The sequence below is a fragment of the Cyprinodon variegatus genome, unplaced genomic scaffold (genome assembly GCF_000732505.1).
Source record: "Cyprinodon variegatus isolate N-32 unplaced genomic scaffold, C_variegatus-1.0 Scaffold808, whole genome shotgun sequence".
NCBI classification, from domain to species: Eukaryota; Metazoa; Chordata; class Actinopteri; order Cyprinodontiformes; family Cyprinodontidae; genus Cyprinodon; species Cyprinodon variegatus.
The window spans coordinates 192,275-204,682 of record NW_015151261.1 but is presented as its reverse complement, the minus strand read 5'-3'; the positions used below and the strand labels follow the sequence as shown (position 1 = coordinate 204,682).

Below are 12,408 nucleotides of genomic sequence, written 5' to 3'. Positions count from 1 at the left end.
TAATTGTAAATAAAACAGCCCCATGACACTGTGACTTTCTTTTATATAATATTGCTCAATGGAAAACTTCATTAGGGTATGGTACCACAATATGCTCCAATACTGCTTCTATGCACCCAAAAGGGGTAAGGTTGGAGCACTTGTAGAAATTAGTAGAACCAGCTTGGCAAACCTAAGTAGCAAGGTTCACCATACCTCACCGTTACCAAAGCAGTGAACTGGACATTGTATTGTTGCATGGGTGGATGGATGGATGGATGGATGGATGGATGGATGGATGGATGGATGTTAAAAATCATTATCAAGATAAAAAAATGTTCTCCAAAGCAATATCTTGAAAGAAAGAGAGAATTATATATATTAATGAAAGTTACCCATAAGCTCAGCGAAGCCTCCACTAGGCAGACGACAAGTGCCGGTGACAAACTGCAGCAGCCTTAACCTCTTTTCATTGTCAATCTCGTTCATCAGCTGCAGGGGAAAAAGCAGTAGGACTTGAAGTTTAGCTACTTCAGAAACATTTGCTTTATCACATCATTGATTACCTAATCAAGGACATACAATTTAAATACAATTCCCCAGATCATTAAGTGATAATAAAACATTATGTATCCAATCAAAAACCTTTTAAAGAATAACTTTAAGTATTACTTCTGTAAGAGAAAAAAGTAAGCTATGTTTCATATACAGGTCAGATCAGATAATGCCTCATAGAGCTACTAGGTTGAACTGAAAACACTGCAGTTTGGAAGCTGAGAGAGGAAAACGATTCAGTAATGTGTTAAGATATAAAATCAGAGGAGGTAGAGAGTTCTATATGCATGTATGTATGTTTGGAATATGATCACCTTAAAAACTGAAATTATGTTATTTTTAAAAGTTGTAATGATTTGCTGTGAGGGCCCAGGAAGTAAGCAGCTAAATAGACTCACTCAGCAAGAATAAAACATAAGAATGAAGGGTAAAAAGGTTAAATTAGGAGGAAAAGGGATCAGTTATAAAGTGGAACTAGTGCAAACACCTATGTCAGCCATTCTTCCTTCCAACTTTTCTTCAGAACATTATTTCCCCATTTATCCAAAAACTTTGATTTTAATCACATAACAGTTTTGACACTTGGCTTGTTTGGACCTCCTGAAATCTCCTGAAAGATGCAAGACTTGGTTTGAATATACACACGTGGCCAAAATCGTTGATACTCCTTATCTAATCAAAGAAAAAACCCACAAAATTAATAAACGAAAATGTATGAAATGAACAAAGGAAAGTTCCTAAGGCAGGAATCTCTGTTCTTAAAGTTCAGTCCATGCCCAGAGGACGAGGTAGGTTCCAGCTGGTCGGCTGCCAACAAGACATGGTGGGCACTGCCCATGGAGTCCCAGATGCTGTAGTTCCAGAAATCGAAGGATAGGCAGGAGATCAGAACCAAGCAGACAAAGGAAGGCAGGATAATTGAGAAGGCAAAGTCTGTGTTGAGGTTGTGCTCAGAATTCAAAAGCACGAGTTCAGAGGCCTGAAGACGTTCCAAAGGTAAATCCAGATGGTATCAGGAAGCAGTTTCAAGTTTGCCAGCCATTCTTTCTTCTTGGTTAACAGGCAGAATTTAGCAGGTGTCCAAAGACAGGTCAGGCAAGCAGATCAGAACAGGGACATCCAGACTCAGAGGTCCAAAGGCAGAATGGGTCAAGATCAGACAATCAGTAACACTTAGGTATGCTGAAAGTAATCTGGCACTGATGACTGGTTAGAGGGCTGGTTAAATAGAGGCAAGAGCAGGTGGATCAGATGAAGGCAGGTGAATTAAATTAGTAATCAAGCCAGTCAACAACGCCAAGATCACGAAAGCCTCAGCACATAATAGAGCTTCCACTATGTTTCACATTAGGGACAGTGTTTTTTTCTTGATATGCTGAATTTTTCTATCTGTGACTATAGAGCTGATGTGGCTTGGAAAGTTTATTTTTTGTGTTATCTGTGCATAGGACAATAACCCAGAAGCTTTGTAAATTGTCGACATGTAGTTTTGCAAACTACAGCCTTGCTTTTTATGATTTGTTTTCAAAAGGGATGTCCTCCTTCGTTGTCTCCCATTAAGTCTATTTTGTTTCAAACAACGACAGATGTCGCAATCTGACATTAACAGATTAATTAAAGCCCTTTGGTTAGGTAATGTCCAGCATTCCCTCTCTGCCCGATCACCTGCTTCTGATCATGTCTCCGTCCAATAACTTCCTTGCCTTTGTCTTGCCCCACTGGCAAGACCTCACAGAGTTTTTTGGTTTTTTATTTCTTTATATAAATACGATGTTTCTGCCTGGTGACCATCTCAACATCAGTTTTTTTTATTGATTTCTTTTTTTTAGATATCTCTTTATCTAAATTTAGGTTTCAATTGATTAACTAAATGTCTCCAGACACACAAGGCAAAATATACTGGAGTACAAGACAAACTACTTTCTGTATCAACCTTAACTAGGTTAAAACAATCATTCAAATGTAAAATTCTACTGTTTCTCACTTACCTGCCAGAACCAGACTATCTGTTTACTAGTCTTAGTGTAGTGTTTGTAGATGGTGTTTCTCTGCCAGTCTCCAAGATCAATCTCCTGCATTCCACACAGCATCAGCTGTAAAAAGACAATCACTATTCTGAAAAACCTGGGCCTTTAGGGGCTTCCCAAAACATAAATAATATCTAGATAAGTGTGCTGCAGCTATACCTCTAACTCTTTAGCATCAAAATACTGCAGGTACTGCTGAGGGATAATCTCATTAAAGCCTTCAAAGAACGCTTCCATCTGATCTTCTACTCCACCAAACAGCCGCCACTCTGCTACCAACCTGTAGGGGGCAGTAAGGAGATAAACACACTTCAGCTCAAAACTCAAACAAACTCTGGGAGACGACAGAACTAGAAGATTTAGCAACCCACTTGATGTATTCCTCCTTGTTTTCCTCGGTGACGGGGATGTCTCCTCCACCCGGTTTAAGCTCATGGGTGGAGATTTCTCCAAGGAACTCCTTATCAACTGAGAAGAACATCTCTAAACCACAGTCCTCGATGTTGTTATCCCTGACGTAAAACAAAAAACATATTGGTTACAATGGTATCATTCACCAGATCAGTGACTTTGTGGTTTGATAAAAGTTACAAGCTTCAAAGATAAATTATCCAACAGGGGAAAGAATAATAATTATTGTGTGGATTCTATCAAGTGTTGCAAGGCGAGGTGTTAAGGAGTTGATATTAAGAAATATGATCCGCTTATTCTGAGGGTAGAAACAAAATAATCTAATAAGGGGAGCTGCTTATAATTTTAATGGTATTATTCGTCCAAATACAAGAAATAAAGATCTTTTTTCTTTTGGTGAATTCTTAATATTATCCAGCTTTATAAAAAAAAAAAAATACAAAAACAACAAGATATTAGTAAACTGAAACTACTGGATCATGGTCCATTAATATCTGAAATAAAAGATGATGTTGCTGTAGTGGAGTTAATCCTGTTTATGACTCTTCAAGAAAAGAGGTGGTGAAAATGGATGTTCTACCATAGGTTTTATATTCAGCTCTAAATCTCCCAGATAAACAAAATAAAAATAAAAATATATACATCATGATATTTCTGCAAACAAAATAATCTAGAATCAAATAATGAACACTAACTTAACCCAAAAGGAAAAAAATCTCCTTTGTTCAAGATGTCACTATTAGGCACCTCAAAGCGAACCTTTAAACTTGTGTAATTCCTCTTATTCAGCACATTGGAAAATAAAATGTTAATTATTATAGAATCAGAGGCCCCAGTTGTCTGAGTCTGTTATATCTGATTATACTTTGATCTGAGAAATGGGACTAATTTATGTTATGAAACTGTTACAAAAACCAATCCAACGTCTAGTAGAGGTTCTCCAAAGGATAGGATAGGATTCACGTTTTATACCAATTAACTAAGTGTCAGATTCAAAAGCTGGCATCAATGTCCTCAAGAATAAACAACTAAATGATTTGAAGATTTCAAAGATCAATTCAGGATGAGAAATCAGGATTTATTTAGATGTTGTAATTGATTGTAGTTGATTTAGAAAATTGGAGGAAAATATTGATGTTAGATCAGATATGATAATTTTATTTGCCATATCAATCAATAAATAGAAAATACATTTTAAAAAATAGGAAAATACATTTTAAAATCAAAGATGAAATTAGAAATTAAAAAAAAAAAATAAAAAAAAAATTAAGAAAACAGAAATGAGAAATAAAAGCTACCGTATAAATTGAATCTAAGCAAGACTGGGCTCCCAGACAAGTATAGAAAGTAACTATTTAACATGGAGGAAACATGGGGGGGAACAGTGAGATATTTTAGACCACCAGCACTGATGAAATGTTGGAGGCTGCAGGGAAAAGGCTGCAAACATTGCTTTTCAGTTTTTGGACTGTTTCAGGGGACTGAAATTATAGACCAAAGCGTTCCAACAGGAATCTTCAATAACTTTTAGTCCAAAACTACAAAATGAATGACAGATTTTGAGTTGAATTAATAGGCATTTACATAGATAAAACAGAAAGATATTCTTTATCTCCTTTTTTATGTTAAAAGCCTCTGATTCTTTCTAGCTAATAAAAATTGATCATTCTCACTTGATCCACATGAGGGAGTTGTAAAACTCAGGATCAATGGACTCCAGATCGTTGACAGTCAAAGGTTTGTTGAGCATGCGTTTGTAAAATGGCAGCGAGAAACCAGTGTCGATAAACTTGCCGTGGAAAAGAGCCTGAGGGATAAAAGAATGGATTATTTTCGAACAGAACCCTGAAACTCTTCTTGTAGTTTATTTTCCTGCCTTTAATAAAGCAGTGCTAGTGGTAAAAATAAAATTTACCATTGCAACAAGCCGTCCAATGAACCTGAAGTACTTGAGGTGGTCAGGGTTGATGGAGGAAGCAGGGTTGATCTGAAGACAGTAGTTATCATTGCCAGCATATTCAAACAGGCAGTACATGGGGTTCAAAACCTCGTGGGACAACAGGAAGAACCACTCCCTGGAAGAGAGAATAATAGACACAAAAGCTTATTATATCGTCTGTGACAGTAACAAGGACTTTGGCCCAATACATTCTTAAAAGATATGAGAGGTGAGGCAAGAAGTTTTCACTAACTTCCAACTAACCTGGAAAGACCTGTATAATCAAGACCTTCCTCTCCCGGAAAAATGACCATCAACCTTCTTCTCAGATCCTGGGGATTGATGCTCATTATCTGAAAAAAAAAAAAAAACAGACACAATTCTTATTATTTATTTTTATTTTATTTTTTTTTGGTGTGATTTATGTCTGTTTTGTTTTTCTCAATTTCTTCAAAATGTTGGACAGCAGCGTTAGTAATTAAACATTATTACTGCAAAAAGGTAACTATAGCATGTTAAGTGTCATGTTAGTTTATATTTTCACCGACATGCAGAAACACGTGGAGTTTTGACATTTGATTTAAAAAAGGAACAAGAATCAGTTAATTGAATTTTCTGGTTAGCCCACATACTAAATGTAAGTTTCCATACCTGCTGAAAAGAGTCTTCAAAGAGGTTCTGCCTTGAAACTATGATCTTGATGTGCTGAGGTAAGGCCAGTTGCTGGGAAAAAAAAAAAAAAAAAAAAAACATTTCTAAAGCTGTGATATAACACAAAGAGCTAATAAATTATGTTTTACATCTCAGTCAAAGCTTTTGTTTGTACTGCTTGAATATTTCAGTTTAAATAGGAAAACATGCTGACAAAGTGGATAACAGCATAAAAGATATCCTCTATCTTATCTTAATTTCAGTCTGGACAACTACAGCCTGGGTAATACCTGCAGTAGCTGCAAACAAACACAAAAGTGCACCTTTTCTCCATTTCATCAATTTCCAGCCAGCTGAACTTTGATTTCAATTCAAATTCCCTTTCACATCTTTTTTTTCTTTTCTTTCCAATATTCTGGAGCAAATATCCATATGTTGCACAATTATACATAATTAAAGCCCCCTAACACTAAGATGTGTGGTAAACAGCTTTTTTACCACTCTTTAGGCAATTCATATAAGCTGTTTCAAGTTGAATAACAGATTTGTCCAATCTGGCAAGAAATATATTTATTGTAGGATGTTTTAAATCACTAAATTATCTGTGATTCACTCTTTTGGTTTGGCATCCTGGAGCCTGTTTAGGCACCACAGGTCAAAGATGTGTAGCTGCATTTTTATGACTTCTCCGTGGATGTGCATCACCTGTGGGCTATCTGAGAGCAACCTCGAATTAAAACAGCAACAAAGGGACAAAAAATGCTAACCAAATGTATCTTTAGTATTTCTCAATGTTCAATGTTTAAGAAATCTACTTTTTTTATTTTAATTAGGAAGATATCTGCTAGTCTCCAGGTCAACTTTGTAGCTCTTTAGATGACAAAACAATAAGTTTATTACATTCTAAGTAAATTTTCAACACAGATTTACTCTGCTGCGGGTTTACAGTTAATGCAGTAAAGAATCGAAAGTAATCATATCAGTGTGACTCATACCAGGCACCAAAATCTGAAGTACCGAACTTTGGCCTGGAAGTCTCGAACATATGTGATCTGTCTTCCATTTTCACTGTGAAAACATATAAAGAGAAATAAAAACAGTGTTACGAATCAGTATCTGAGAAATAAAACTCCAAAATAGTCTCAGCAAGGCAATTTTGAGTAGGTTTTAACTTGCTGCTCACTTTGCAGTTTTATAAACAGCTTCAGGAGCAATTCACATAGTGTGCATCTGTGGTCTTGTTTTACCCATATGTTTGGGCAGTATTTTGTAAAATATCCTAATTGTGGGGATTTACAGGTACATATGGGGATATTCAACTGGCTCCACATGGTAAAGTTCTTTGAGTTGGGTTTAGGCTTAGGACTAGGTGTAAATTCCGTTAGGTTAGGGTTAGATAGTTGTTAGCAAAGGTTGGGTTATGCCATACAAGATGAATGCAAGTCAATTAAATGTTCCCATAAATCTTAAAAACACAGCTGTGTTTGTGTGTTTTCTGTTTTAGATGAAGAGTGAGGACAGGTTTCAGCTTGTAACCTTTGGAATGAGGATATTTTAACAAAGTGAAGACAATGCCTGGTCCTCATGGGTATAATTACAGTTTTAGCATTAGATTTAGGGCTAAGGCATAACGAGAATTTTGGTTAGGGCTAGGTATGCACCCCTAATGGTTAGGTTTAGCGTTGGCTGTAGAATTTGTTAGAAATTATATGGAAGTTAATGAAGAGTCCCCACAAAGAGAGAAAGGTGATTGTGTTTGGGTGTGGTGGTGCTGTTGGGGGGAGGGATTAGACTTAGGTCAGGGTGATAAAGGTACTTTGACCTGTTTGGCTGCTACATGAAACACAAAGCAGGAATAATGATGCTTCCTAGTGTTACATAAAAGAAAAAGGTGAAATGAGAAAGGCGATTATAAAGTTAATGGTTATTGGGAATTTGAAGAAATATAAAATATAACTAAAGGCTACCCATAATATAAAATATTTTGTTAAATGAGAAGTCAGGTCACATTCAGAATTCAAACTTCTGAAAGTACTTTAAATATGAAACTATTACATACTGTTCAATAAATAATAAGTGCTTTTAATTAAGAGTAATTTTCATTTGAACGTGCTTTGTCAAAGAACACTACTGCCACCTACTGGTTTGTGTAGTCACTGTGTGGTATCGGCTGTTGATCAAGTTCCAGTGCTGTATCTGGTGTTTGTCACAACACGCTATTATCTAACTCACCTTGAAAACATTGTTCTTCCAAATGTTGGCTACATATTACATGTTTTTTTCTCTGGCCAGAAGTTCAATGGTACATCCTCCCTCTTCAATTTGGAAATCCAACGACGAACTCGTGGAAAATGATGAATCGAAAAGTTTAAGTAACTCATGTATTTGTCACTTTTACCTATCCAACTGCCATTGTCAGTTTAACAAAAGCTCTCACTAATTTCAATGGTGAAGTCCTCTTAAAATTTGAATAATTGTTGTTGATTGCAGATGTGTCTAGTAGTTCCCATTGATTTTGCTTGTAAAGCAAAATAATGGCGCTAGGCTTACCACATCATGACATCACTGCTGGAAGATGTCAGGAGTGAGGTGTTACCATATTTGGGCAAAAATGGCCGCTCCCAGACTCAGTGATGGGGACAAAAATTATTTTTTATTTTTTAACTGGTTAATGCTAAATTCATTAAATCACTGTGAATGTATTATTTTTAGGTATGAATAAGGATCCATTGATTGTTCCTTGCTGAGCGGACTTTACCTTTAAGTTTTTAGTCTACATCCCTGTATGGGAGACCTGAGAGTTATTTTCTAATTAAAACATCAAATGATCTCTAAGAAAAGTCAAAAAAAAAATTGTTCCTTTTCATTTATTTGGTCATTTCCTTTAGTTTGCCTGTTTTTGCGCTGCATTTATCAAAATTTAAATTTCTTTTCATAAAAACCAGAGAGCAACAAGGAGAAAAACCTACAGTGAGGATTTTCCTGTGCGAGGGTCGATGTAGGTGGTGGTTCTCCTGTTGTGGTCTACAAAATAAGGAACGCCGTCTACAGTGAACCTCATCTCCCAGCCTTCTGGGAGCGGCTTCTCGTTCAGTAATCTGGAAATGAGAAGAAAAAAATAAATGAAGGATGTTTTTGAACAAAATTGGAAAAAAAAAGATACACAAAGAGTTTTAGTCATAAAAGAACAGAGTTTGGTTGTTAGGGCGAATTCCCCCACTCACCCCTGTGTTCGTGGGTCCTCCCACTGTGTTGAGCGTGTTGGGTGATGTAAAAAGTAAACTCTATTGTTTGAGTCAGTCCTCTTTTCTGAAAAGGTAGAGTAAGATCAGCTTTTATCTAGGTTGGTTACTTCTACATTTGCATCCCTTCTGCTGTAAGACATCAAATGAAGCATTAACTGCCTGAACTAAATGCAAATCCTCATATACTGTAAATGAAAAACCATCTTTTTAGTAAAATTATAATCAAATAAATCAAGTAATTTAAATAAAGATGGATTTCAATTCTACAACAGCATAACTGCACTGCCTGGCCAAAAAAAAAGTCGCCACCAAAAAAAAAAGGTCACTCACTCTAATACTTTGTTGGACCGCCTTTAGCTTTGATTACGGCTTTCAAATGTCAAAAGATTTATTTCCATCCATTGTTGTATAAATTTTTCACCAAGATCTTGCATTGATGAGTCTGACCGCAGCGCAAAGCCCTCTCTAGCACAACCCAAAGATTCTCAATGGGCTTGAGGTCTGGACTCTGTGGTGGCCAATCCATGTGTGAAAATGATGTCATGCTCCCTGAACTAGTCTTTCACAATTTGAGCCCGATGAATCCTGGCATTGTCATCTTGGAATATGCCTGTGCCATCAGGAAAGAAAAAGTCCATCGATGGAATAACCTGGTCATTCAGTATATTCAGGTAGTCAGCTGACCTCATTCTTTGAGCACATACTGTTGCTGAACCTAGACCTGACCAACTGCAGCAACCCCAGATCATAACACCGCCCCCACAGGCTTGTACAGTAGGCACTAGGCATGGTGGGTGCATAACTTCACCTGCCTCTCTTCTTACCCTGATTGGCCCATCACTCTGGAACAGGGTAAATCTGGACTCATCAGACCACATGCCCTTCTTTCATTGCTCCACAGTCCAATCTTTATGCTCCCTAGCAAATTGAAGCCTTTTTTTTTCCGGTTAGCCTCACTGATTAGTGGTTTTCTTATGGCTACACAGCTGTTCAGTCCCAATCCCTTGAGTTCCCTCCTCATTGTGTGTGTGGAAATGCTCTTAATTTCAGTATTAAACATAGCCCTGAGTTCTACTGTTGTTTTTCTTCGATTTGATCTCACCACACGTTTAAGTGATCGCCGATCACAATCATTCAGGATTTTTTTCGGGCCACATTTCTACTTGAAGATGATGGGTTCCCACTATCCTTCCAGTTTTTAATAATGGACAGTTCTTAACCCAATTTTAGTAGTTTCTGCATCACTTTAGATGTTTTCTCTGCTTGATGCATGCCAATGATTTGACCCTTCTCAAACAGACTAACATCTTTTCCATGACCACGGGATGTGTCTTTCAACATGGTTGTTTAGGAAATGAGAAGCAAGTCATTGCACCAGCTGGGGTTAAATAACTTGTTGCCAGCTGAAAGATGCTCGCCCAAGCAGTAATTATCCAGTAGGAGGCTCGTACCTATTTGCTTATTTGAATCCAGGTGGCGACTTTTTTTTGGCCACGCAGTGTATATAAATGTACTATTATGCAAGAATTTATATGTTTGGAATTTTTTAAATGGTATTAAATATGTATACTGCAGCTTCCCAGCAGCTTGATAAGATATCTTCACTGTTATTTTCTGTAAATAACTTAAAATGATTCTGTACATAAATGTTGCTAAACAAATAAACATATCCTTCCTCAAGCTGCCTAAAAGGATTAGGGCTGTGTCCTGCATTTCAGATTACAGTCGTTTATGACAGGTCAATGTTCATCTTTCCATAATCCACTGGAGGCCTTTGCACTGATATAAAATAAACCCTTGATGATCTTACCCCATCCAGGAGGCAGCGGGCCGAGAGGATCAAATCCCTTGTTCTGAGGAGCTGACATTTTCTGTTGATCCTACAAAGATAGACAGAAATAAAGAAAACAAATCCAAATTAACTAAAAACAGACTAAGATTTGTAACATTTGAGTCAGTTAAGAGGAACCGAAAATACATCACCCTATTAACAACTGGTTTAAAACTCTGCTAAAAACTCAGCTGTTTCCATGAGAACATTAAAAAACATAGAAGAACTAAATTTTTCTGGATGCACAGCTATATGAAATTATTCTATGTAGAGTAGATTTTATCCTACCGGGATGTTCCGTTTTGCCAACAATTTTAGTTACATATTTCAAGATAATTTTCCATAATATTTTAATATTGATACTCAAAATCTGGGTGGCTCTTAATCATTATAGCTTTTGGCACATGGGTGAGGGGATCCAGCCTCTCGTGGCTGCAATGAATTGAATCTGAATAAGCAGCTAAAAGCACCAATTAAAAAGACAAACTCTCTAAGCAGGAGAAAGGTGCAACCACCTCCAAATTGTCCCACAGTTCCAGTCAGCACCACATAAGTCTTTACCTTGCAAGCAAGATGAATTGTTGCTGGACGCAAATTCACAAATTCATTAACATACATTTTGCCAGAAGCAAAAAGCCTAAAAAACAGATATTTTTTGACTAAATAAAAATCTAGAGCCATGTTCGATGTTAACCAGAAGCAGCAGGCTGAAGCAAAGCAAACTTTGCCGGTGTACTTGTTGGCTGACTCATTCACACTTGTTTTTCAGTCTGTTTCAGCTGGAATAGGCTCTATATCGTTTTTTAAAAGTTAACAAAAATACGTGATTTGTGAGTTTGTGAATCGGAAAGATGTTTGCACATTCGTTATGACTGGATTTGATTTATCAGTTAACTCCATTAGTTGTGATATGAATAAAAAATGTGCTACATCACAGCAATTGGCTAAAAGCTGAACGACGGAGGCAGGTGCCACTTTGTGATTTACCCAATTAGCTTGAAGCAGACATGGGCAATGTGGAGTCAACAAGTCATCTCCATGTCATGTATTTAATCTACCCATCCAATTAACCAGGTGAGTCCAATCTGCACAGGTTAATTTACGGTGAAGATTGGATTCACCTGCTTCAGTGGCTGGGTAGAACAAATACATGACATGGAGATGACTTTTTGACTCCACATTGCCCATGTCTGGCTTGAAGAATTGTACTAAATGTTCTTCCCTTTTGAAAACACTATCCACAGTATCCTTCTCTCCAGATGGATACTATAATATAGTTCATTTTGAACTACACAAATATATCTGGTTCATGCAAGGTTAAGAAAGTCTCACCTCATACATAAACCTCTGGTTGAACTGCTGCATGGCGCCCTGCAGATGGTTTTGCCGGTGCTGCCACTGTTCATAGTTATGTACTGACTCCATTGTGGGGCGCTGCCATGTGGTGGTTCGTGTGGTGTGATCTACATAGTAGGGACGGCCTATTTCGTCCAATCGACACTCCCATCTTTAAGCAAACAAAATGAAATCATGCATTACTGCAACACCTAAAGTGAGAAAAAACTGTGCTACTGTAAAGGGAGAAATAAAACATGATAATTATTATAATAATATAGAACCCAAAATCAAACCTGGCATTAAATTTTTAATCTAATTTGACTAGAAAAAACTTCTACAATCAACACTGTCTATTATTTCAATTTTACCCTTCAGTATTTATACATACACTCACCGGCTACTTTATTAGGTACACCTGTCCAACTGCTCGTT

At 37.0% G+C, this 12,408-nt stretch overlaps 1 protein-coding gene across 1 annotated transcript in view; it reads right to left on the bottom strand.

The window, feature by feature from the left end:
• Positions 1-12,408, bottom strand: part of LOC107098764 (E3 ubiquitin-protein ligase Itchy-like) — a 23,620-nt gene that overhangs the window by 2,610 nt on the left and 8,602 nt on the right. Inside the window, exons 9-21 of the mRNA XM_015396603.1 lie at positions 11,971-12,145; positions 10,618-10,687; positions 8,787-8,871; positions 8,532-8,660; positions 6,558-6,630; positions 5,563-5,634; positions 5,176-5,264; positions 4,888-5,047; positions 4,646-4,779; positions 2,933-3,073; positions 2,721-2,841; positions 2,523-2,627; positions 375-471 (exon numbers count right to left, since the gene is read on the bottom strand). Of these exons, the coding sequence (XP_015252089.1) occupies positions 375-471; positions 2,523-2,627; positions 2,721-2,841; positions 2,933-3,073; positions 4,646-4,779; positions 4,888-5,047; positions 5,176-5,264; positions 5,563-5,634; positions 6,558-6,630; positions 8,532-8,660; positions 8,787-8,871; positions 10,618-10,687; positions 11,971-12,145 (1,451 nt within the window). The remainder of the gene's footprint in view (positions 1-374; positions 472-2,522; positions 2,628-2,720; positions 2,842-2,932; positions 3,074-4,645; positions 4,780-4,887; positions 5,048-5,175; positions 5,265-5,562; positions 5,635-6,557; positions 6,631-8,531; positions 8,661-8,786; positions 8,872-10,617; positions 10,688-11,970; positions 12,146-12,408) is intronic.